The sequence below is a fragment of the Rana temporaria genome, chromosome 12, assembly GCF_905171775.1.
Source record: "Rana temporaria chromosome 12, aRanTem1.1, whole genome shotgun sequence".
In the NCBI taxonomy this organism is placed as follows: Eukaryota; Metazoa; Chordata; class Amphibia; order Anura; family Ranidae; genus Rana; species Rana temporaria.
In genome coordinates this window covers 31,068,089-31,094,316 of record NC_053500.1, presented here as the reverse complement: position 1 = coordinate 31,094,316, position 26,228 = coordinate 31,068,089, and the positions used below count along the sequence as shown (strand labels likewise).

Here is a 26,228-nt window from a genome sequence, read left to right as displayed (position 1 = left end):
TGATGTTCAACTACAATGTAGACTGCAGTGGAGCATCATGGGAAATGTAGTTCCAAAACGTCTGGGGTGCCAAGGTTTGCCATCACTAGCCTATAGACTAACCTAAACCTATATAAATTCTATTCTGTAATTTATTTCAGGGTGAAAATGAGTTTAAGGATAAGCTGAGCCCAATAGTTATCAGTGTGAACGTCAGTCTGAACACTGCACCATCTTCTAGCATCTTACCACCTATAATACATGGGAACACCTTCCTACAAGAGCAGGTGAGCTATGGATAGTGTAGCATAAGAGCCAGGTACATTGATAATATACAGTATATCACAAAAGTGAGTACACCGCTCACATTTTTGTAAAATATTTTATTATATTTTTTCATGTGACAACACTGAAGAAATTACACTTTGCTACAATGTAAAGTAGTGAGTGTACAGCTTGTATAACAGTGTGAATTTGCTGTCCCCTCAAAATAACTCAACACACAGCCTTTAATATCTAAACCGCTGGCAACAAAAGTGAGTACACCCCTAAGTAAAAATGTCCAAATTGGGCCTAATTGTCTCTCCCCGGTGTCTTGTTATTTAGTTGGTGTTGCGAGGTCTCAGGTGTGAATAGGGAGCAGGTGTGTTAAATTTGGTGTTATCGCTCTCACTCTTTTTTATACTGGTCACTGGAAGTTCAACATGGCACCTCATGGCAAAGAACTCTCTGAGGATCTGAAAAAAATTGTTGCTCTACATAAAGCTGGCCTAGGCTATAAGAAGATTGCCAAGGCCCTGAAACTGAACTGCAGCACAGTGGCCAATACCATACAGCAGTTTAACAGGACAGGTTCCACTCGGAAGAGACCTCGCCATGGTCGACCAAAGAAGTTGAGTGCACGTGCTTAACATCATATAAAGAGGTTGTCTTTGGGAAATAGATGTATGAGTGCTGCCAGCATTGCTGCAGAGGTTGAAGGGGTGGGGGGTCAGCCTGTCAGTGCTAAGACCATACGCTGCACATTGCATCAAATTGGTCTACATGGCTGTCATCCAGAAGGAAGCCTCTTCTAAAGATGATGCACAAGAAAGCCCGCAAACAGTTTGCTGAAGACAAGCTGACTAAGGACATGGATTACTGGAACCATTTCCTATGGTCTGATGAGACCAAGATAAACTTATTCAGTTTAGATGGTGTCAAGCGTGTGTGGCGGCAACCAGGTGAGGAGTACAAAGACAAGTGTGTCTTGTCTACAGTCAAGCATGGTGGTGGGAGTGTCATGGTCTGGGGCTGCGTGAGTTCTGCCGACACTGGGGAGCTACAGATCACTGAGAGAACCATGAATGCCAACATGTACTGTGACATATTGAAGCAGAGCATGATCCCGTCCCTTTGGAGACTGGGCCGCAGGGCAGTATTCCAACATAATGACCTCAAACACACCTCCAAAATTACCACTGCCTTGCTAAAGATGCTGAGGGTAAAGGTAATGGACTGGCCAAGCATGTCTCCAGACCTAAACCCTATTGAGCATCTGTGGGGCATCCTCAAACAGAAGGTGGGGGAGCACTAGGTCTCTAACATCCACCAGCTCCCTAATGTCATGGAGGAGTGGAAGAGGACTCCAGTGACAACCTGTGAAGCTCTGGTGAACTCCATGCCCAAGAGGGTTAAGGCAGTGCTGGAAAATAATGGTGGCCACACAAAATATTGACACTTTGGGCCCCATTTGGACATTTTTACTTAGGGATGTACTCCCTTTTGTTGCCAGCGGTTTAGACATTAATGGCTGTGTGTCAAGTTATTTTGAGGGGACAGCAAATTTACACTGTTATACAAGCTGTAGACTCACTAATTTACAAAAAAGGTCCCTGCCCCCACCTATAACTGGTCTTTGCAGCAAGGAGTACTAGAAGGGCAAACGCATGTCAACTAAAACCAAAGGATTTCTGCACGGACACCTTTGCTGCCATTGTGCAATGTGCTGGGTGTCTATTGTGTTCCTGTGCCTTTAAGGAGGATTGGGCTCCCTCCAGTCATCTGCCCTTCATCTATCCATCAGAATACATGTGCTCCCACTGTGGAGACTCTTCAAATTTAGAGTTGGGGTCTGCAGGATACAGGGTGCCTTGGTGGGGCCTGCAGCTTCCGCATGTATTTGCAAATGTGTGCAACTAAACCCCTGTTTTTAACGCATACTGTTAGACAGGTTAATTCGGTTGGTCGCAGGCTGGTTGCCAAGTTGAGCTTGGAAATTCTTTGGTTTTATTTCCCTCACTACTTTACATTGTAGCAAAGTGTAATTTCTTCAGTTTTGTCACATGAAAAGATCTACAGAAATGTGAGGGGTGTACTTGCATCAAGTCTCATGTGTAATCAAATCCATTTTGTGAAAAATGTATTTCCCTGACCTTGTGTTCTAGATACATATATTACTGGATTGTGGAGAAGACAATATCTGCATTCCTGACCTGCAGCTGAGTGCTGGCTGGTGAGTTCACCTCCAACATATCATCAATCCTTGCAGCCTTGGGTTCCCCTGTCTTAAATTAAATCTTTTAGTAGCTTTACAGTTTACAGTAGCTGCATGAATACATTCTTGGCATGTCATAATATACAGAAACAAGAACATGCCACTTTTATCATTAAAAAGTATTCTGACAATCAGAAGATAGAAGATGTAGGTTTGGCTCCTACCTGGCTCGCCAAAAAAAGAAAAAGGCTGTAATAATGTCATCAGTCTGCTGCAGGCATAAGGGTGAGTTTCCTTAGCTGGTAGTGAAGAAACAACTACTGAGACATCAAGTTGCAGCTGCTCTATGTGTTCACATAAGACTTCTGTGCTAATATAGCCAGTGCTGATTTGCTTCAATCCACTAGAGGGCGCCTGAGGGGCATGATGCACCATAGAGACTCTGATGCATAACAGTGATGGATTGTGGCAAACGAAGATCACCAAAGGGACTTGGCTGTTGTGGCACATGGGGGAAGGACTTCAATGCCCAGGAGTGGGATTAACCAGGGAGGAACCAGAGTTATTTTCCTGGGCAAAATAAGGAAGGGGAGGCTCTGCACATCTTAGACATGTGTAGTAAAGCAGAGGGCCATCATCCTTGGGCTTGATACCCCAACCTAGTTTGTTGGGAACTGGTTACACACAGAGCGGACTGACGCTGAGGATATTGCCACAGGAGTCCGTAGTCACCGAACATCTGGACCGGAGTTTGCTGTGCAGACAGAACTGTTGAGTGGCTGCTGGTCGGCTTCACATTACTGCTGCTAGCAGAGGGAGACCAACAGTAATTTAGGAACATTGTATCACTGCATGCTGAATTCTTAAATGTATTGTATTTTAAGTGCACCAACACAAAATTTGGGCCCCACTAATAGCCAGCAGAAGGTTGAGAGCATGGAGTCTACTAACTCCTGACTGTTATGACAGTGATCACCCATAGGTCTTTCCCTAGCCAAGGACACCCTTTGCAGGTTAAATACAAAAAGTGATTGGTGCCAGACAGGTCAACGGTTTAGCCACTGTCTTAACATTAGTTGACACTGTTTATTGCTGCTGTTTTTTTCTACTTGATGTATTCGTGTGTATAACTGCCAATTGTGTGTTTCTATAACCTGATGCTTTCTAACTGTTAATTAACTTAGGGCAATAACTTTTCCAACCGATTGATTCATTTAGGTTGATTTACTAAACCTGGAACATGCAAAATCAGGTGCAGTTCTGCATAGAAACCAATCAGCTTCCAGGTTTTTTGGTCAAAGCTTAATTGAACAAGCTGAAGTTAGAAGTTTATTGGCTGCCATGCACAGCTGCACCAGAATGTGCACTCTCCAGTTTTAGTAAATCAACCCTAATAGTGCACAGTTTCTTACATCAAGTGTTCCCTTCGAGGATAAGAGCTACAGCTGGACATTTTTTAGATATTTGATCATATTGCATCCGAAGTACTTTTCTATTTCTTTGTCTTATTTTATAGGGGTATGGATCCACTTGTTATTGGAGAGGAGAATCTTGTACAAATCCACTTTGATGCAGAAAACCTTGGAGAAGGGGCTTACGAAGCAGAATTGCACGCTACGCTTCCCCCTGGGGCTCATTATATGCAGATTTTGGGAGAAGTTGAGGTGTGTATATTTATAAAAATAGGCCTGATCACTAGATGAACCTGGGACAGACCCTTGATGGTAATATTGGTTTATCTCACAAAACACCCGCCTCAAGTAAAGTTGTGAAAATGGCAGAGTGCGCCTAACCCTGTAAATGAACATTCCTTTCCCTGACATCTCCCATAACTCAATAACCTGTTGGCTATGTGAATGCTGTTATGCCTTCATCTTTAACAATAGTTCCATAAATTAGAACAATTTCTCTTTGAACATTTTATGTTACTATGGATTTCTAGGAGAAGATTTTGTGCACTCCAAGAAAAGCGAATGACACAGAACTTGTGGTGTGTGAGCTGGGTAACCCCATGAAGAATGGCGCACAGGTGAGATATGCAAGAGTGTGGATAGAACAAGGAGAAGTACAACTACAGAGTAGAGCAATGGCGGTTAATTTACATGCTATAGGGGGCCTCAACTGCAGCCCTTAACACCAAAGTGGCCACATATAATATTCAGTAAATGTAATTCTTCAGAAGACTGATAGGGACTGAGGACATACTACAGGAGATTGTCCATGTTTGTGGACATGTTACAGGGGAGATTGGAGACACAGTCACACAAGACTGCTAGCGATCACTTCCATTACTAAGGACTGCTGGGATCTAGGAGCCGTGCAACAAGTACAAAAGGGCCGCATGTGGCCAAGGGTCTGCAGGTAGGGCCCTAGGGAATTAGAGGCTTTGAAGAACCAGAAGATTAATACTTTGAGGAACCATTTTTGAGACTCTATTAGGAACTCAAAAATGTGTACTTATATTAAGCTTAACTTATGAGACCATCAATTGTGATTCCCAACCAAACAAGTAACCAAAAAAAAAGTAGTCATTCAGCCAAACTCTTTACAGTATGGAACTGACCATTGACATTCTTTGACAAGTTGGCTTCCCGGAGCCTAGATTATTCTTTTTTTTTTTTAGTGTATTTTGTGCGTGTACTCGAGAGAGGAGCCAGACTGCAGGAGTTGGGAGTAGGCAGGCCTCCCCCAGAGGCAATCTGCCACCTTTCTCCATGCCCCGGGTGGCAATGGCGGGTGTGTGAGGGGGTCCTCCCACATAGCCCGCCCTACCTGCTCCGCTTTGAAGCCCAACGGGGCAGAGGGACTCCCTATAAGGGAGTGAGAGGATCTAGCCCGCTCAACCAGCCCCGTTAGTCCTTCGCCTCTCTTTTTAGAGACCGCGTGATCAAAGTGCGTGCATGTTAACCCAATTTCGAGTGCGTGCAAGTGTGGTGGTTTTTGTGGGAGGGGGGTGGGCATACTAAGCGCAGGCTTACCTCGCATAGCACACCCACCGGGAGCCGGGCTCTTTGTTTTGTGTTAAGATATTCTTCCTCTGCCCCATGGTTTACAGCTAAGTTAAAGCATTAAAATGTTTTTGATCTGTGTGGACATTACATTACATTTTGGCTGCAGTTTGTAAGCCGCCTTAACCATGTGCTGCTTGTCCTTTTCTTTTCCATGTACAGATCCATGCAGGGCTTCTACTGAGCATCAGTGACCTGGAAGACAGCGAAGGCAACTTCTCCTTCCCAATGCAAATCAAAAGGTGAGAACCTCCAATCTGCCATATGGCTTCTAAACATCAGATTTGTGATCTTAACGATTTATTCTAATCTAAATGATCAAAATCAATGGTCTTCCTTAACATAATGCACATCAATACATGAAATCCATCTGTATTTACTAGCGCTATTTATAACATCCAAATAAAAGATAACACCAACATGTCAGAAAAAAGTAAAAAACATTCAAAAACAGAATCACGGAGTTTGAAAAAAGATCATCCCTCCTTCTAAAAATGACTTGTAAGCACAGTCAGGTGTAGCTAGTCACCTTCTCAATGGCACACAAAGCAAGTGGACACACAGCTGTGATCAGCTGTGGTCATTTTGATTAGCTCAGCATAAAAGGGGCTTTTCTGGAGCATTTCAGTCCCTGGTAGTGCAACTGAAGCAAACAATCAACTATGGGTGGCAAGGCACTGTCACCAGGATTCTAGGGAATAAAGTTGTAGACAGGCATAATTTAGGAGATTAATACAAAAAAAGTTTTAAAGGCTTTATCAACACCTAGTGAACACAGTGAAGTCTATTATTATGAAGTGGAAGGTATCTGGTACAACACAGATCCTCCCTAGATCAGGACGTCCAAAACTGGATTTAAGAGCTAGGAGGAAACTGGTCAGAGAGGCTAACAAGAGGCCTACAGCAACTCTAAAGTAGTAGCAGGATTTCATGACAGAGTGGTGCATGTGCATCACAAATTCTCCACAAATGTGGCTTGTATGGGAGGGTTTGCAAGAAAAAAGCCACTCCTCAAAAAGGCCACATGCAGTCACTACAAATGCACCTTGAAGACTCTGAGGCCACATGGAAAAAGGTGTTATGGTCAGATGAGACTAACATTTTATAATTTGGCATCAACACCAAATGATATGTCTGGCGGAAATCCAATACAGCTCACCATCCAAATAACACCATTCCTACAGTTAAGCATGGAGGTGGTAATATCATGTTATGGGGGTGTTTCTCTGCAGCAGGGACTGGACCACGTGTCACGATAGAAGTCAAATGGATGGGGCAAAATATCGTCAAATTCTTAAGGATATCTCTCGCCCCCAAAAAGTTGTCAATGGGAAGAAGGTTTACCTTCCAACATGACAGTGGGCCAGAGCACACAATAAATATGACCACACAGTGGCTGAAGGAGAAAAAGGTGAATGTCCTTGCATGGCCTAGTCAGAGCCCAGACTTAAACCACATTGAAAATCTGTGGAATGACTTGAAGACTGCAGTCCACAAACAGTCACCATCAAATTTAACTGAACTTGAGCAGTTTTGCAAAGAAGAATGGGCACATAATGCAAAGTCTAGATGTGCAAAGTTAGTAGAGACATAGCCCAACAGACTAAACTAAGGCTGTAATTAAAGCAGAAGGTGGTTCAACAAAATACTGACACAAGGGGGGTGATCCTTTTTCCAACTCAGTGATTCGGATTTTGATTTTTTTACCCGCTGTATATTTGTTTTAACTTGGTACTGTATATGAGTTAGTGGTTGCTCAATTTTCATATGGTGGTTAAATACTTTTTCTTGTTTGTTTCAGCCGCAACAGTCAGAATCCAAGCAGTTCGGTTGTATGGGTGCATTTAAATGTGACAGTTAAAATATTACTAGACCTTCGGGGGTAAGTGTAATAAGACTTTACTGCTGAACTACTTTACTGTTGAACTGCAGAGGCTGCATTATTGCAAGAATACATGGCTGACTTACAGGTAATGCAGTTGCTTTAGGTTTAGTGGAAAAGGACCACTTTGGCATTCTTTACATTCTTCTTCATTGTTTCTTGATCTAACGCAGCCTGGCAACAGGAAAGTGAGAAGCTGATCGGTTGATCAAACTATGTACAGAGCAAAACAATGATCTTCTCATAGTTGCTACCTTTTGGTCTGTTAAATTTGCCACTGAAAGTGTTTTGTTATATCTGTTTCATAAGTGCAAATAAAAATACAAGGGGCCAAATCCTCAAAAGAGATACGACGGAGTAACTGCTGTTACTCCGTCGTATCCCTGGTCCTAACTATGGAACTGATCCACAGAATCAGTTTTCCATAGTTAGGGAGAAGATCCGGCATGTGTAATTGAATTACACTGTCGGATCTTAAGGATGCAATTCTAGGCCGGCCGCTAGGTGGCGAGGCCATTACGGCCGGCCTAGAATATGCAAATGAACACTTACGGCGATCCACGAACGTTCCGACAGGCCCGTCGCGCTAATTCTACGTCGTTTACGTCGAGTTACGCCGCGAAAAACTAGGGCTCAGCCCTAGCTCTCTTAAGCCATGTTAAGTATGGCCCTCGTTCCCGCGTCGAAATTGAAATTCTACGTCGTTTGCGTAAGACGTTCGTGAATGGCGCTGGACGCCATTTACGTTAACGTCTAAGCACATGACGTCGGAGCGACGTCAGTTAGCGCAATGCACGTCGGGTAAGTTACCCGACGGAGCATGCGCAGTACATCCGGCGTGGGAGCGCGCCTAATTTAAATGGGAATCGCCCATTTGTATTAGGAACGCCTTGCGGCGGACGAAGTTAAATTACAGCGCCGCAAATTTCCAGGTAAGTGCTTTGTTGATCGCCACCTAACTTGGGAGATTTGCGGCAGTGTAACTTAACTCTGAAAAGTTAAGTTGCGCTCGGTGGCTGTGGATCAGGCCCAAGATTCGCAATGTCAGGAACTAAGAGCCATTGTGTCCTGTGCACGCTTCCTGGAGTCCAATTAGCTCTCCCAGTTCTTTTATTTAGACTATAAAATAGTGTCTATGTTGTGGAGATTGGGATGGGGGGGGTTAAGTAGTTCACGGGACACCGTATGGAAGCAGGGTCAAGCAAAAGGAACCACAGCGTGAAAAAAAAAAGGGGAGGGGAGTGTATAGGGGTAGGGAATTGGGGCAGAGGGGAAGAAACCTACCCACAGTCTAAACTTCGCCACTCGGGTGGTTGATGAAGGAAATGTCAGTCTTGAGGGTAGGCCTGTACTTGGACCCACAGGTCTATCTCGACTGCTAAAAACAGAGACTGTGTCCAGATGAAACAAGAAAACTGGTACATTGTTTAGGTGAGATCTGTTAAATAGGTGGAGGAAAGGGTATAATCAATGTAATAAATACGTGTTTTTCAAAATTGCTCTTCCCTGTGGTTTGCAGAGGCAAGAATGTCCTCCATCTGATATAGTTCTCCGATTATATGTAACCAAACCTTCATTGGTGGAGATATTCGTTGTTTTCAAAAGAGAGGGATGCAAGCTTTTGCCGCATTTGACAGTTGTGACATAAGCAATCTTTTATAGCGCTTGGACAACATAGAAGTCAGATGAAGTAAGTATGCTGCTGGGTCATCCCCCAACTGGACGTCAATAAGCTTGAACACCAGATCAGGTACTTCAGACCAGAAAGGTTTTAGAACTGGACAACTCCAAAATATATGCAAGTACAGCCGTGACCAAAAGTTTTGAGAATGACACAAATATACATTTTCACAAAGTCTGCTGCTTCAATGTTTTTAGATCTTTTTATCAGATGTTACTATGATATACTGAAGTATAATTACAAGCATTTTATAAGTGTCAAAGGCTTTTTATGACAACTACATTAAGTTTATGCAAACAGTCAATATTTGCAGTGTTGACCGTTCTTTTTTAAGACCTCTGTAATTCATCCTAGTATGCTGTCAATCAACTTCTGAACCCCATCCTGACTGATGGCAGCCCATTCTTGTATAATCAATGGTTGGAGTTTGTCAGAATTTGTGGAGGGTTTTTTGTGCACCTGCCTCTTGAGGATTGGCCACAGGTTCTTCAATGGCATTAAGGTCTAGGGAGTTTCCTGGCCATGGACCCAAAATTCTGATGTTTTGTTCTCCAAGACACTAAGTTATCGCTTTTGCCTTATGGCAAGGTGCTCCATCATGCTGGAAAGGGCATTGTTCCTCACCAAACCGTTCTTGGATGGTTAGGAGAAGTTGTTCTCGGAGAATGTTTTTGTACTATTCTTTATTCATGGCTTCTTAGGCAAAATTGTGAGTGGGCCCACTCCCTTGGCTGAGAAGCAACCCTACACATAAATGGTCTCAGGTGTTATGGATATGCAATAAAGTCTGGCAGCTTACCTGTCTCCATGTGTTCATTAGAGGCCTGACCCTCTTTCTGGCTGTCTTTTATCACCTTCCTCCCTGGATGGCTCCACCCCAGGCCATCCCTGGAAGCCTATATTAACCACTGCACTGCTAGTCTGCGGTGCTGTTCAATCTTTGTTTGTAGCTTGTTCCTGTCTGCAGTGTGCTACGTTTACCTTACTGTGTACCGACCTTGGCTCGTCTCTGACTTCTCCTGTTTGCCTGTTTCCCTGACCCTTGGCCTGTTCCTTGATTATTCTTGTCTGCCTGTTGCCCTGACCTTGGCTTACCCACCACTATCGCTTGTCCTGGTTGCTGCTTTCCCTCTCTCCCTGTGGAGCGTGACCTTGGGGACCCTAGGGGTCGCGACCTGGATCCAGCTGCGGCGAAGGCCATCCTCACAACCAGAGGCTCTGGTGAATACAAAGCTGGGATGTCTTCTTGCAAGAGACACTTTTCCTTGCCAGGCTTCAGATAGCGAAAACGTGGATGCGGGGCCCCCCCCCTACCCTTCAGCAATGGATTAGAGCTGTAAATGCTCCTTTGCCCTACAAAAAGCTTCTATATGTTCATAGGGGCTGTCCCGACAAATACCATAAGGTTTGGGATAGATGGTTGGGGGAAGCCTCCACCTGTGTTGCCCCAGAGGAATAAAGCTCCGTACTACCTACCTCTCCATGCCTCTAGGATCCGACTTGTATGCTAGCTATGACCCCGGTTGTGTTTTGCATTTGCACGGATGGTTAGCCCTTTATTTTAATATTCTAATGTATCTAGACGATTGATAATTGGCATTGTACTTCATCCTTGCTTGTGGTGCATGTTGCACCGTTTTATACCCCTTTTTTTTTGTAACACGTTTATATTATGCTCAATAAACGACGTTTTGATTTAAAAAAAGAATACAAAGCTGGGTCTTAGACTCTGTGCCCTGGGGAATCTTGGGCTCACGCTTCTTCTCTGATCGCAGCAGTCGGCCATAGGGTTCACTACCCTGTGGTGCATCCCTGACCCCAACGGGGTGCACTTATCACCTGGCCACAGGTGACCTGACATCAGGATGCTTTACTGTTGGCATTACACAGGACTGATGATAGCACTCACCCTTTCTTCTCCGGACACGGTTTTTTCTGGATGTCCCACACATTCGTAAAGGGGATTAATATAAGAAAATGACTTTACCCCAGTCTTCAGCAGTCCTATCCCTGTAGTTTTTGCAGTCTGTCCCTAATGTTTTTCCTGAAGAGAGGTGGCTTCTTTTCTGCCCTTCTTGACACCAGGCCATCCTCCATAAGTCTTCGTCTCACTGTGTGCACAGATGCCCTCACAACTGCCTGCTGCCATTCCTGAGTAAGCCCTGCACTGGTGGTTCCCCCGATCCCGCAGCTGAATCAACTGTAAGAGACGGTCCTGGCACTTGCTGGACTTTCTTGGCCTCCTTCAAGCCTTCTTCACAAATGCGATGGAAATGTTTTTTGGGGATTAGGTTGATTTTAATGGCAAGGAGGGACTTTGCAATTAATTGCAATTTATCTGATCACTCTTTATAACATTCTGGACTATATGCAAATTGCCATCAGAAAAACTGAGGCAGCAGACTTTGTGAAAATGTAATATTTGTGTAATTCTCAAAACTTTTGGCCACAGATATAGGTATCCTCTTGTTGGAGACAACACCAACACTGAGAGAGCACCTACGGAAACATTTTGTCAGGGGTTGATGGGTTCCTGTGCCTGCATGTCAAAAAATGTAAAGCTTGTTTCTTGATTGGAACAGAAAGATGCGGCGTGGGTGAAACGCGCTATACTTTTCTGGGCTGTTGCCCAAGTCAGTCTCACACTTTGAGGTCTGTTTTTTAATATATCTGAAGAGTCTCTTTAACAGTTGTTCTGATAAGATACCAGCCACACAGGAGTGGGATCATCAAATGTCCGACATACATAACATTGTGAGAGGGAGCAGTGAGGCACAGCCGTTGTGTAACATTGTAAAGCAGGAAGCAAAACCTGGGTATGCTATGAGCAATCATGGCTGCCCTGTGTACATATATAATTACAAATTATAAAAATAAATACGTTTTGTAGCATATTATTAGATTATTTACATCAAGCTGGTTACTTTAACATTGAATGTACTATAAAATTGCTTCAGAAAATTTTAAGCTAATTAAAAAAAAAAAAACCACAATCACTCTGTTAAACATATTTAGAGGAATAACGCTGAAAAAAGTAATACTCCATATTATTCCCCAGGAATACGCACCCTTCTGATGTTGTACTCCCCTTACCCAACTGGAAGCCTAAAGAAGAATCTGATAAACCATTGGATAAAGGGGAGATAGTGACGCATGTCTACGAGGTAATCGGTTAAAGGATTTTTCCATTATTTATAACCCATACCTCCGAATCTTCCCTCATTTAGAAAGACTGTTTCTCTACTGGAACCAAATCCATTTGTTCTCTTCTCTCCTCAGTTGTCCCTTTATTTGGTCTGATGCATAGACCTTAATAAAAATATATAATTTAAAGTGTATGTAAATCCTAACAATAAACATCTTGGGGGTTATTTACGAAAGGCAAATCCACTTTGCACTACAAGTGCAAACTACAAGTGCAAAGTGCATTTGAAAGTGCACTGAAAGTACACTTGGAATTGCAGTTGCTGTAGATCCGGGGGGGAAATGAAAAACAGCATTTTAGCTTGCACATGATTGTATGATTTTCTCCCCCCCCTTTATGTCCACTCTCTGGGGGGCCCGCAAGCGTGTGACCCTCTGCAAGACCAGCGGTCTGTGGCGGGTGCCTCCCCATGGGCATGGACCAGAATTGGATCTGGGGAGACCATATGGACAGGCAAAACAAGCAATTGTTTGGGGCCCTGAGCTGGCCTGGGGCCCCAGCAGGGCAGACCCTTGCCGTGCCAACGCTTCCTATAAATGCTTCAGCCTGTAGCATGGCCGAGCTCCTCTTCCTGAATCCCTCCTCCTGCAGTCTGGCCGGGTACAGGAGATTCAGTTTCCTGTTCCCGGGCGGACTGACAGGAAGTGCTCACTTCCATTCAGTTTGCGGCCGGGAACAACAAACTGAGTCTCCTGCCGCACGGTACGTGGTAGGGAGGGGGGTAAAAAGAACATGGGGGGGGGTAAGGGGGGAGGCAGTCATCACCCATTTTGTATGAAAAATATGGTAGCTTGCTGACCATAACCCTACCTGGCTGGATGATATGTATAATAAACAATTACCATAGCTTTCTTTCCATTTTCTTTCCTTACCATCCCATTTCCATCTTATTGCTTCTTTTTTGAATCAGGTAATATGTATTAAAGCTTTTTGCAAACATTTACAAATCAGACATTTTGCTTGGGGCCCCCAAATTCCTTCAAACGGCCCTGCATATGGAATTACTTTTTAACAAAGTCTTTGGTTGAGCGAACTTCACATGGCAGAAAGAATATGCAGTTAATGCAAAACTGAATATATGTTAAATGTAAATGTACCACATATGCATATTACAAGGAATAAGGCATAAATATTTGTTACTATTCTGTAATAGACTATGTTTTTGATGTCCTGTATAGAGATGTAAGATCCCCCTGAGGAAGACCTAGAATTTCTACAGGTCAAAATGCATTGGGGCCTTCTATGCATCAAACAGCTTTGAAGTTGATTCTGTTGTATTTCAATGCTATATGCGTATCTGCAGTGCTTTCTTTTGGTCTGTTAAAAATACCACTAAAAGCTAGTGAGCTTATGTGTTACTGTGCACTCTGCAAGGAGCATTGTTGACACCCTAGGCAAGGACTACAGTATACCTCCTTTTATGTTATCAAAGATGATGGAGGATGGTTTCTGTAATCCTGTCCTAAGGTGGCAATGCTGCTCCTCCATAGATACAGAACAATGAGTGAGCGTTGCCATCCTAGTATAGGAAGTGTGATACTGGCAGGATCACCAGGTGAAAATAAAGGAAAATAAACTTGAATGGGAAAACCAATATAACCATCAGATTGAGGCCCCGTACACACGAGAGGATCTATCCGCTGGTATTTATCCGCGGATCAGTTCCAGCGGATAGATCCTGTGGTGTGTACGGCCCAGCGGATATTTATCCGCGGATATTTTTCGGGCCGATGGATTTCCAGCGGATAAAAATTTCTTAGCATGCTAAGAAATCTATCCGCTGGAATCCTGTCCAGCGGATTGATCCGGTGGTCTGTACAGACTCACCGGATCAATCCGTCCGATCCCCTCCCTCGCATGCGTGGTAATGATTCGACGCATGCGTGGGAAGTCTTTACCTTCCAGCATCGCACACGTCGCCGCGTCATCATCGCGGCGACGGCGCGACACGTCACCGCGGATGAATTCCGTGCGGATTTCGATCTGATGGTTAGTACAACCATCAGATCAAAATCCGCCAGAGGATTTATCCGCGTGAACGGTCTGGAGGAACGTTTCCAGCGGATAATCCTCTCTTGTGTACAAGGCCTAAGTTGCATAATATGACATTTTTGTTCTTGGCAAAACTGAGATTTTTAAAGACTGGCTGGGGTTTTGGGTCAATCAAGGTAGGATTTTGAATTTGCAATGGAATTGGTATGATGGTGTCAAATAAAAGTGGAGTACCCCAATAATAACTCTATTTTCATCCTTACCATTAGTTGCACAATGCTGGTCCAGGCACTGTCAACGTCAAGTTGGTTATTGAGAGTCCTGAACGCTATGAAGAGGACATTTTCCTATATCCACTGCGTCTGAAGCCTGATGAACAACTGAACTGCACTTCTGGCGAACTCAACTTTTTGCAGGTCAGGAGCATAATGCTCACATCATACCGTATTTGCCAGCATATAAGACGACCCCCTAATTTTCCAGCTAAAATCTTTATTTTGGGATATACTCGCTGTATAAGAGACCCCCTTGCTTCACTGTGCCATTACATGCCTCACTGTACCGTGCCATTACATGCCTCACTGTACCGTGCCATTACATGCCTCACTGTACCGTGCCATTACATGCCTCACTGTACCGTGCCATTACATGCCTCACTGTACCGTGCCATTACATGCCTCACCTCGACGAACCCTTACCTTATCCCTGACATGCAGTCTCAGTCAGATTGCGGGTGTCCATTGTTCAAAATCCGCGCCGCCTCCTCGTGCTGTTCCGTGATAGGCGGAACACTTAGTTTCCCAGCAGTGCATGTGTTCAGTGTTCCGCCTATCACGGATGTCCTCTTGTCCGAGGCCGAAGATGAGAAGACAGCCGTGATAGGCAGAACACTGAACAGAGGCGCTGCTGGGAAACAGTGTTCCGCCTATCACGGAACAGCACCAGGAGGGGGCGCTGCTTTTGAACAATGGACGCCCGCCGTGCATACAGGTACCGGCGTATAAGACGTCCCCCGACTTTTGAGGGAAAAAAGTCGTCAAAAGTTTGTCTTAACGCCGGAAAATACGATAAAACTAAAGGGTGTTATCGACTTTATAGTCAAGGGTAAAACACAGACTTGCCATAATTGTGCTAGAGAGAAATTAGGCTTTAGGTGTTTACTTAAAAGCGGAGGTCCTGCTTAAAAAAAAAATATTAAAAGCCAGCAGCTACAAATACAGCAACTGCTGACTTTTAATATATGGACACTTACCTGTCCATGGTGCCCGCGATGTCGGCAGCCGAAGCCGAGCAATCAATCGGCTCTCGACTGCCCCCTCTGCCAACCTCGGTGAGGGAATCAGGAAATGAAGAGTTGCGGCTTCACTTCCCGGTTGCCTACTGCACATGTGCAAGTCGCGCTGCGCTTCTTCACTGGTCCCCGCTGTGTTCTGGGAGCTGTGTGCTCCCAGAAGATAACTGGGGGTACAGAGTAGGCGCCGGAAGTGGCGTAGATCACCAAGGTGGTCTATGCCAGGAATTGGGAGCAAATACCTGTATTAGACAGGTATCTGCTCCCCCTCCCCCTGAAAGGTTCCATTATTCCTCCCACTGAAACCAACAATAGGACATTATTCCTCCCACTGAAACCAACAATAGGGCACCATTCTCCGACTTAAACCGATGATGGAGTATTGTTTACTTCCAGAACATTTTCTAGTCACACTGGCCACACTATGGCCCCCTCAAAGTCTGAAAGCCAGTAAAATGGCCCTTTGTTTGGAGACCCTTTCTCTAGAGAGGTGGGATGCAAACAAAAGGTGAGCAACTAAGTGAACCCATTGGGCAAAGCACAGGTTCACGTTAACCACCTTTGTGATATAGTGATTCTTTTGATAATGTTATAAATTTGAATGTAGCCAACTGGCATTGGCTAAATTTTTATTTTATATTTGTTCTTCTCAGCTGGACATTGCAGAACCAACTAAAACACCTTCGGACTTCAGTAAGGGAGGTGATCATACACTGAAGAAGAGAGAGGCGTTGGGCATGGATCAAGATGGTGGGAATACGGGGACGGAAAACAGTACAAGCACCAAAGATGGACCCAAGCACAAACAGCCTATTACACTGGTAACAATCATTACTATATCTTCCCTGAATCTACACTGTTTGGTTTAGTAGGACAGCAAACCATATAGAATCAGCAAGGAAAAATCTGTGCCAATTTAATTGTAACCTGCGAATTTTATGCATCAGTCTGCAGCTGATCCCTACACATCCTTCAAGTCATTTCAGAAATCTAGAACTGCACATATGTGGAATTGGGGGTCTATGCATAAAAATTTGCTGTGAATATATATACTTTTTTTAAAGAGCTGCGGTGACTCAGCCTGCTGGAAGGTTGAGTGCGTCATCGACAATCTGGATAAGGGAAGGAGGGTGACAGTAGCACTTGAGTCCGTGCTATGGATTTCCAGCTTCATGAAGGTAAGTGTAAATGTTTGGCATGGTGGTGATTACCAACCAGGGTCTGCTTAAAATAGTCCTCATGTTTCTCTGGGGCTTGTAAGTAAAATATACTTGTTACAGGAAACTTGTACTAAGAAAAATACAGCATCTGTTACTTCTGATCCCTGCCAGTCACCTGTTTGTAGGGGTGCAACGGATCAAAAAACTCACAGTTCGGATCGTTCCTCGGATCAGGAGTCACGGATCGGATCATTTTTCGGATCGGCAAAAAAATAAAAAATTCTCCCCCACTGTAATATCCACGTCATCCCCCCCCACTGTAATATATCCACCATTGCCCCCACTCACTGTAATATATCCACCATTGCCCCCACTCACTGTAATATATCCACCATTGCCCCCACTCACTATAACATCCACCATTGCCCCCACCTCACTGTAACATCCACCATTGCCCCCACCTCACTGTAACATCCACCATTGCCAAAACTCACTGTAACATCCAGTCATCCACCATTGCTCCCACTCATCACTGTAACGCCCACCATTGCCTCCACTCATCACTGTAATATCCAGTCCACCATTGCCCCCACTCATCACTGTAATATCCAGTCCACCATTGCCCCCACTCATCACTGTAACATCCAGTCCAACATTGCCCCCACTAATCACTGTAACAGCCAGTCCAACATTGCCCCCACTAATCACTGTAATAGCCAGTCCAACATTGCCCCCACTAATCACTGTAATAGCCAGTCCAACATTGCCCCCACTAATCACTGTAATAGCCAGTCCAACATTGCCCCCACTAATCACTGTAATAGCCAGTCCAACATTTCCAAAACTCACTGTACTTGACGCGCTCTTGCAGAATAGCCGACTAGAAGATCCACGAGCAGATGAGGGAGGGGTGATGACGTCAGCGCGCACCTAGGCAGCCGCCGCCGGGTGTACCAAGATGGCCGACCGCTCCAGAGCTAGGCCGAAGCCGCGGCCTTTCCTAAGGCCGAGGCAGCAGTGCGCTCGCGTTCTGTGCAGATCCGAACAGGTCGACCCGTTCGGATCACGGATTGGTCACGATCCGTTGCACCACTACCTGTTTTTCATGTAAATCCTCTGCCTTCAATATCTGCTCAGGAACAAGTATGCAGGTCAAAAGATCAGGATCAGTGGCAAATTTATCATACTAGGCTCCGATTTATATTTAATAAATTGTGATTTACTGGAGGATCTGGAAGCCATGCGGAAAGCCTTACAATGAACCTGTGCTTTGACCATGCAAGGTAGTAAATCATACAGGGCCCTCCATGTGGGCTCAGCCTTTCGTGTGTAAGATGTTCCATTTGTAAAGTAGAAAGTCTATATACAGTGGGGGAAATAAATATTTGATCCCCTGCAGATTTCGTAAGTTTGCCCACTTATAAAGAAAATAAGAGTCTATATTTTTTATCATAGGTGTATTTAAATGATAGAGACAGAGGCCCGGATTCAGAAAGGACTTACGACGACGTATCTCCAGATACGCCGTTGTAAGTCCAAATGTTCGCCGTCGTATCTATACGCTTATTCAGGAAAGCAGATACGCCTGAATTATGCCAAGATACGACCGACGTAAGTCTCCTTACGCCGTCGTATCTTGGGTGCATATTTACGCTGGCCGCTAGGGGCGCTTCCGTAGATTTACGAGTCGAATATGTAAATGAGCTAGATACACCGATTCACGAACTTACTTGCGCCCGTCGCATCAAGCTACTCCGATTACGTAAGGCGTATGTCCGGCGTAAAGTTACCCCTGCTATATGAGGCGCAGCTAATGCTAAGGTATGGACGACGGAACAGCCGTCGGATTTTACGTCGTTTACGTAAGTGGTACGTGAATGGGGCTGGGCGTAGGTTACGTTCACGTCATAGGCATTGAGCCGGCGTATGTTAGGGAGTATTTGCGCCGTGATTCTGAGCATGCGCGCGCATGCGCCGTGCGATCGGCCATTCATTTACATGGGGTCACGGTTAATTATAATACAACACGCCTACTACCTGCCTACTTTGAATTATGCGGGCTTACGCCGGCCCATTTACGTTACGCCGGCGCACATATGGGAGCAAGTGCTTTGTGAATACAGTACTTGCCTCTCCAAGTTACGTTGGCGTAGCACATATCAGATGCGCTACACCTATCTAAAGATGCGCCGATCTCTCTGAATCCGGGCCAGAATATCAACCAAAAATCCAGAAAAAAAAACATGATACAAATGTTATAAATTTAGTTGCAGTTCAGTGAGTAAAATAAGCATTTGATCCCCTACCAACCAACAACAATTCTGGCTCCCACAGACTGGCTACAGTCAGGGGCGGACTGACCATTGAGTCACTCAGGCACTGCCCGAGGGCCCCATGCCACTAGGGGGCCCCATCCGGGTTGCCAGGCTCAGTAAAACCAGGGACAGTATGTAAAAATCTATGTTTTTTAGATCTGTCCCTGATATGTCCGAAACCGACATGCTTTTGATGTGAAACTCCCGAGATTTTAGCTGTCCCGCCTCTGCACTGCCTCCTGGCGTGGTGGCCATCTGTAAGCCCGGGGGCCCCATAATCTTCTATTGCCCGGGGGCCCCATGAGTTGTCAGTCCGCCCCTGGCTACAGTATGTGCTCATGTGGTACACAGGTTAGTCCTGTCAATTTAAGAAGGTGCTCCTAATGATAACTCGTTATGTGTATAAAAGACATCTGTCACAGAATCTTTCTTCCATTAAAACCTCACCTTCATGGACAATATCAAAGAACGTCAGGGACAAGATTGTAGACCTGCATAAGGCTGGAATGGAGAAGCTTGGTGAGAAGGAGACAACTGTTGGACCGATTATTCACAAAAGAAAGAAATCCAAAATAACCATCAATCTCCCTCTGTGATGATCATGATTGTGACCACAGTTGGGACCACAGTCACCAAACAAACAATTGGTAACACAATACGCCGCCCTGAATTGAAATCCTTCAGCACCCGCAAGGTCCCCCTCCTCAAGAAGGCACATGTACAGGTCCGTCTGAAGTTTGCCAATGAGCATCTAAATGATTCAGAGATGGATTGGGAGAAAGTGCTGTGGTCAGATGAGACCAAAATTTAGCTCTTTGGCATTAACTTGACTTGTGTTTGGAGGAAGAAAAATACTGACTATGACCCTAAGAACACCGGGCCAAATTCACAGATATATGCGGCGGCGTAACGTATCGTCTTTACGTTACACCGCCGCAAGTTTTCAGCGCAAGTGCCTGATTCACCAAGCACTTGCGTGTAAACTTACGGCGGTGTAACGTAAAGCCGTCCGGCGCAAGCCCGCCTAATTCAAATGGGGCGTGTACCATTTAAATTAGGCGCGTTCCCGCGTGAAAATGCTCCGTGTGAAAATTTCCCGACGTGCTTTGCGCAAAATTACGGCGCCCCGACATATTTTTTGAACGGCGACGTGCCTTACGTCGTTTCGTATCCCAGACGTCTTACGCAAAAAAAAAATTGAAATTCGACGCGGGAACGACGGCCATACTTTAACATGGCTGTTCTAAATGTAAGCCATGAAAAAGCAGGCCTAAGTTTGCGACGGGAAAAACCGACTAGCGACGACGTAAGAGATTGCGACGAACGCGCGTATCTTCGTGGATCGCCGTAATCGGCTAATTTGCATACCCGACACTGGAAAACAACGCGAACTCCACCCAGCGGCCGCCGTAAAATTACACCTAGGATCCGAAGGCGTACGAAGCCGTACGCCTGTCGGATCTTAGCCAAAAGCCGTCATATCTTTTTTGTGAATTACAAATAAAGATACGACGCAGCAAATTTGAAAATACGCCGGAGTATCAGTAGATACTCCGGCGTATTTCCTCTGTGAATCTGGCCCACCATCCCTACAATAAAGCACGGAGGTGGAAACATTATGCTCTGGGACTGTTTCTCTGCTAAAGGTACAGGCCGATTTTGCCGCATTGAGGGGCCAATGGACGAATGAATTAATTAGATTTTGGCCTCAGATTTAAAAAAATGTAATATTACTTTTGAAATTACACTTGCATATCAAAGTTAATATGTGAATTTTGATGATTGGGTTTACATATAATTTTATATTTCCTCCTAAATATTATTTTTCTTCAACAGAGACCTCAGCAGCCCTTCAACCTGACTTCCCGAGGTTACTTCCAGGTGACCGGTGTCCCCTACAGGATAAAACCTACCACTGTTAAGGACACAGAAAAGCAAGTACGTTTCCTGGGATCCCTATTTGTGAGCACTTTTGGGGGTCCATTAAACACAATTGTCAATAAATTGCTTGTGCAGCTCAGCTTACAGCGCCGGGACAGTCTCTGAGTACTGGGATGATAGCATCTTGCACATATACGTAGGATTGACATCATCCCCCGCTGGCCAATGAAGAGGCATGAAGACCAGCACTCAGAAGATGCCGGCGCTGGTTCAGGACCGTTGGACAGGTGAGTATTAAGCCTTTAGTTCCACTTTAATATACAGTGAGTATTTGTGATGGAGAGCAAAAGGGAGTAATTCAGATAAATTAGGTTTTTAAGCTTTTAAAAGGCATATAGAAAGTACAATAGTTAAACACTTGCCTACTGGGCACTTTCACCCCCTTGCTGTCCAGGCCAAAATTCAAATGATGAAGCGGCACTGATGAGGCTCCACTGATGGCACTACTAGGTGGCACTGATGAGGAGCCAGTGGTCACACTGATGAAGCAAGACTGATGAGGCTGCACTGATAAGTGACACTGATGGGCACTGATATGTGACACTGATGAGGAGGCACTGATTGGCAGCGCTGGTGGGCACTGATTGGCAGCAATGGTGGGCACTGATTGGCAGCATTGGTGGGTACTATTGGGACTGCACTAATAATCAAAACACTGATAATCAGTGCTCTGCTTATCAGTGCAGATGTCCCTTTAACACAAGCCGGTTATCGGCTCTCTTCTCTCTTTCTCACGCTGTCAGCATGACGAAAGGAAAGCCGATAACCGGCTTGTGTTTACACCTGCGATCAGCTGTCATTGCACACAGCTGATCATGTGGTAAAGGCTCGCTGTGTTTGGTCCTTTACCCCAATCTGTGATCAGCTAAGTTCAAAGGACGCCCCCCTGGCAAAGTAAGCCTGCATTGAAGCCATCTTTCGGCTATAGCGTGGACGGGAAGGGGTTAAATAATATTTCCAGTTGTTGGTATGTTATACATAGTTAAAGTATCTCACAAAAGTGAGTACACCCCTCACATTTTTGTAAATATTTTATTCGATCTTTTCATGTGACAACACTGAAGAAATTACACTTTGCTACAATGTAATGTAGTGAGTGTACAGCTTGTATAACAGTGTAAATTTACTGTCCCCTCAAAATAACTCAACACACAGCCATTAATGTCTAAACCGCTGGCAAGAAAAGTGAGTACACCCCTAAGTGAAAATGTCCAAAATGGGTCCAATTAGCCATTTTCCCTCTCCTCGATGTCATGTGACTTGTTAGTGTTACAAGATCTCAGGTGTGAGTGGGGAGCAGGTGTGTTCAATTTGGTGTTATCGCTCTCACTCTCTCATACGGTACCGGTCACTGGAAGTTCAACATGGCACCTCATGGCAAAGAAGATGACATGAAGATGGCCTAGGCTGGCCTAGGCTATAAGAAGGGTACAGATAGACAGTAATGGGGTTACAGAGCATCAAGATAAGCAGAAAATATATGTGTGACAAGTTACAGTATGTATTGGCTGTTTGGATAAGAGGGCAACTGTGGTTTAGATTAAAGTGGCACAATATGCTAGGTTTATGTGTGTTGAAGGTCGTAGTGATGGTGGTGATTGTTATGTTGCAAGATTGTACATCATATGGCATTTATCACTATTGCTAGCAGCAAGAGGAGGAAAAATAAGAAAAAGCATAGGTCAAGAAGAATACAGCTAAAGGATGGAGAAAAGAAGGAGTAGTGGAAAAGAAAAGAAGAGTGTAATGCCGCGTACACACGATCATTTTTCGGCATGAAAACAAATTAAGTTTTTCAGCATGTCTAAAAAACGAAGTTTTTCCAACTTCATCATTAAAAACGTCGTTGCCCACACACCATCGTTTTAAAAAAATGATGAACAAAGTGCAGCGACGTACAACACGTACGACGGCACTCTAAAGGGGAAGTTCTATTCCCCTTTGGGCTGTTTTAGCTGATTCCGTGTTAGTAAAAGACGATTCGCTCTTTTCTGTCTGTTACAGCGTGATGAATGTGCTTACTCTATTATGAACGGTAGTTTTACCAGAACGAGCGCTCCCGTCTCAATAACTTGCTTCTGAGCATGCGCGGGTTTAAAACGTCGTCTTAGCCCACACACGATCATTTTTTACTACCCGAAAACGACATTTTTAAAAACGACGTTAAAAAATGGAGCATGTTGGTTTTTTTTTTTTTTGTCGTATTTCAGAAGCCGAAAAATGATGTGTAGCCCAAAAACGATAATTTTAAATGACGTTTTTAAAAACGTAGTTTTTTCTCATGCCGAAAAATGATCGTGTGTATGCGGCATCAGAATAAGAGAGATGAGGTTTAGCGAGAGGGAAAGATTTTAGAATTAAAAATTAAAGGACAGGAGTTGTAAACCAGCCTGGTCTAGCCAGGCATATGGCCGCCTTGGTTTTGTGGAGGGTGGGGTGGTCTCAGAGCGAGAGAAAGGAATGATCTAGGTTCATATGGTGATTTTATTCTAGCCATGGATACCATGTTTTGAAAAATTCAGAATAGGCGTCATTAGGAATTGCAGTAAATTTCTCGTGTACCATAGTGACTTTCACCTCCGCAAAGTTAAGGGTCAGTTGCTTCCAAGATTTGGCCACCTAGCAACAAGAAATATGAAATCCGCTTGCTTCTTTCGGCAACTGCAGAAGTCAGAGATTTGCTTATGTGACTAAGCTTCCCAGGGATTCCACATCTGTAGTTTATAACAGGGTTTGACAAATTTGCTTGGAATCTAGGAGCCAGCTAAAAAAGTTAGGAGCCAGAAAACCCGCCAAGCTTGCGCGAACACATACCGGAGTACCGCCCGCATATGTAAACGGTATTCAAACCACACATGTGAGGTATCGCCGTGATCGTTAGAGCGAGAGCAATAATTCTAGCCTCCTCTGCAACTCAAAACATGCAACATGTAGAATTTTTTAAAAGTCGCCTTTGGAGATTTTAAAGGGTAAAAGTTTGACGGCATTCCACGAGCAGACGCAATTTGAAGCGTGACATGTTGGGTATCAATTTACTCGGCGTAACATTATCTTTCACAATATAAAAAAAATTGGGATAACTTTACTGTTGTCTTATTTTTTTAATTAAAAAAGTGTATTTTTTCCCCAAAAAAGTGCGCTTGTAAGACGGCTGCACAAATACGGTGTGACAGAAAGTATTGCAACGATCACCATTTTATTCTCTAGGGTGTTAGAATAAAAAAAAAATATATGTAATGTTTGGGGGTTCTAATTAGAGAAGGAGATGGCAGTGAAAACAGTGAAAAAACACTTTAAGAACTGCTGTTTTACTTGTAATGCCAACGGCCACCACCAGATGGCGCCAGGTCACAGAAGTAAGCTTAGGCCTTCACAAGGCTGCAAAGCTGCGGCCTCAATTACCGGTAGTCGTGGGCCCGCCACGATTGCTTGGCAGGGGAGGTGGGGGCGCACGGAGACACAGGATCCTGTGCCTCCATGCGCCCCCACCTCCCCCGCCGGCCGGTAATTGAGGCCGCAAAGCCTCGGCCTCAATTACCGGCAGGCGCCAGGTCACAATTTTTTGTCGCAATTGTGACCGGGCGCCCAGATTTTGTCGAGCCCTGGTTTATAAGACCGGCTCTGTGATATGCGTGACACAGCAGTGCCTACTACCAGAATACAAGGAAGTAAATGTGTAGGGAACTTCACAAAGTTTACAAACTTCAAGATTGTTAAAATTAACAGGGAGAGGTTATGGGACATTAAAAAAAAAATTTTGGAAATGAATATAATGATTTTAAATTTTAGACATACATAGCCAGATTCATAAAGACTTACGATGGCGTATATCAGTAGATACGCCGTCGTAAGTCCGAATGAGCTCCGTCGTATGTTTAAACGTATTCTGGAAACCAGATACGCTTAAATTTGGCCAAGAAACGACCGACGTAAGTCTCCTACGCCATCGTATCTTAGCTGCATATTTATGCTGGCCGCTAGGGGCGTGTACGTTGATTTACGCCTAGAATATGTAAATGAGCAAGATATGCCTATTCACGAACGTACGTACGTACGTACGTACGTACGTACGTACGTACGTACGCCCGTCACAGTAAGCTACGCCGTTTACGTAAGGCGTTTTTCAGGCGTAAAGATAAACCACCAAAAAGATGGCGCAGCCAATGTTAAGTATGGACGTCGGAACAGCCGTCGAATTTCACGTTGTTTGCGTAAGTCGTACGTGAATGGGGCTGGGCGTAGGTTACGTTCACGTCGAAAGCATTGACTATTTGCGACATGATTTTGAGCAATGCGCACTGGGATACGTCCACGGACGGCGCATGCACCGTTCGTTAAGCGCGTCATTTACGTGGGGGTCATGATTCATTACCACACAACATGCCCACTACCAGCCTACTTTGAATTACGCGGGCTTACGCCGGCCCATTTACACTACGCCGCCGTAACTTAGGACGCAAGTTCTTTGTGAATACGGTAACTGCCTCTCTAAGTTACGGCGGCGTAGTGTATCTGAGATACGCTACGCCCGCACAAACTTAAGCCAGTCTTTCTGAATTTGGCTATATGTATATAAAATTTAAGCTATGATTTCTTACAGTATTTTTCCTCTCTGATATCCCTTCCTCTTACCTCAGGCTGTCACGGTGGTTCAGTGGGTGACTCTGGATGGACAGAAAGAGATTCCTATGTGGTGGATAATCCTAGGAGTTCTTGGGGGGCTGCTTATCCTGGCATTGTTTGTATTTGTCATGTGGAAGGTGAGCTGCAAAATGGCCGCTGTCATGTCAACTGCTTTTCCATAAAAGCCAATCTAAAAATTTTTTAATTTTATAAATATTAATGTTTTATCATTTTATTTTGTAGCTGGGATTCTTCAGAAGGACACGACCTCCATCAGATGATGAGCAAGATTTAACCGGAGACAAATAATGAACTACTAACATTTTATTGCCTGTGCTTTTTAAAACCAAATAGAGATTAAATGTGCTGATTCCATGTGTTAGTTGTGTTAATGTGTTAGTTTTGTACATTATTGTAAACACTCGGTAACTGTTTACCATTGCCAACTTGCTATTAAAGTACTGAAGTATTAGCCTTTGTAGAGTTTATGTTGTACTTGTAGATTCCCTACAGTTAAAATGGAACTAAACCCATTGATTTAACGGTTTCCCAAAACATTGCATTCAAGGCATGCCAGGAATGATGACCATCGCAGTTGCTTGTGCCTGAATATCAGTTTAAATGTGCAACAACATGACAACTGCAGATCAAACATAGGCTAAGATGGCAGCTTCC

The 26,228-nt window shown here is 44.4% G+C and overlaps 1 protein-coding gene across 1 annotated transcript in view; it reads left to right on the top strand.

Moving 5' to 3' along the window:
* LOC120919600 (integrin alpha-IIb-like) overlaps window positions 1–26,025 on the top strand; it is a 91,779-nt gene extending 65,754 nt beyond the window's left edge. The window contains exons 18-30 of the mRNA XM_040331820.1: window positions 141–266; window positions 2,406–2,473; window positions 3,972–4,119; window positions 4,398–4,484; window positions 5,626–5,705; window positions 7,265–7,345; window positions 12,085–12,190; window positions 14,493–14,639; window positions 16,168–16,335; window positions 16,579–16,692; window positions 20,826–20,927; window positions 25,568–25,690; window positions 25,797–26,025. Coding sequence (XP_040187754.1) covers window positions 141–266; window positions 2,406–2,473; window positions 3,972–4,119; window positions 4,398–4,484; window positions 5,626–5,705; window positions 7,265–7,345; window positions 12,085–12,190; window positions 14,493–14,639; window positions 16,168–16,335; window positions 16,579–16,692; window positions 20,826–20,927; window positions 25,568–25,690; window positions 25,797–25,862 — 1,416 coding nt within the window. The 3' untranslated portion in view covers window positions 25,863–26,025. The remainder of the gene's footprint in view (window positions 1–140; window positions 267–2,405; window positions 2,474–3,971; window positions 4,120–4,397; window positions 4,485–5,625; window positions 5,706–7,264; window positions 7,346–12,084; window positions 12,191–14,492; window positions 14,640–16,167; window positions 16,336–16,578; window positions 16,693–20,825; window positions 20,928–25,567; window positions 25,691–25,796) is intronic.
* The last annotated feature ends 203 nt before the right edge of the window (window positions 26,026–26,228 follow it).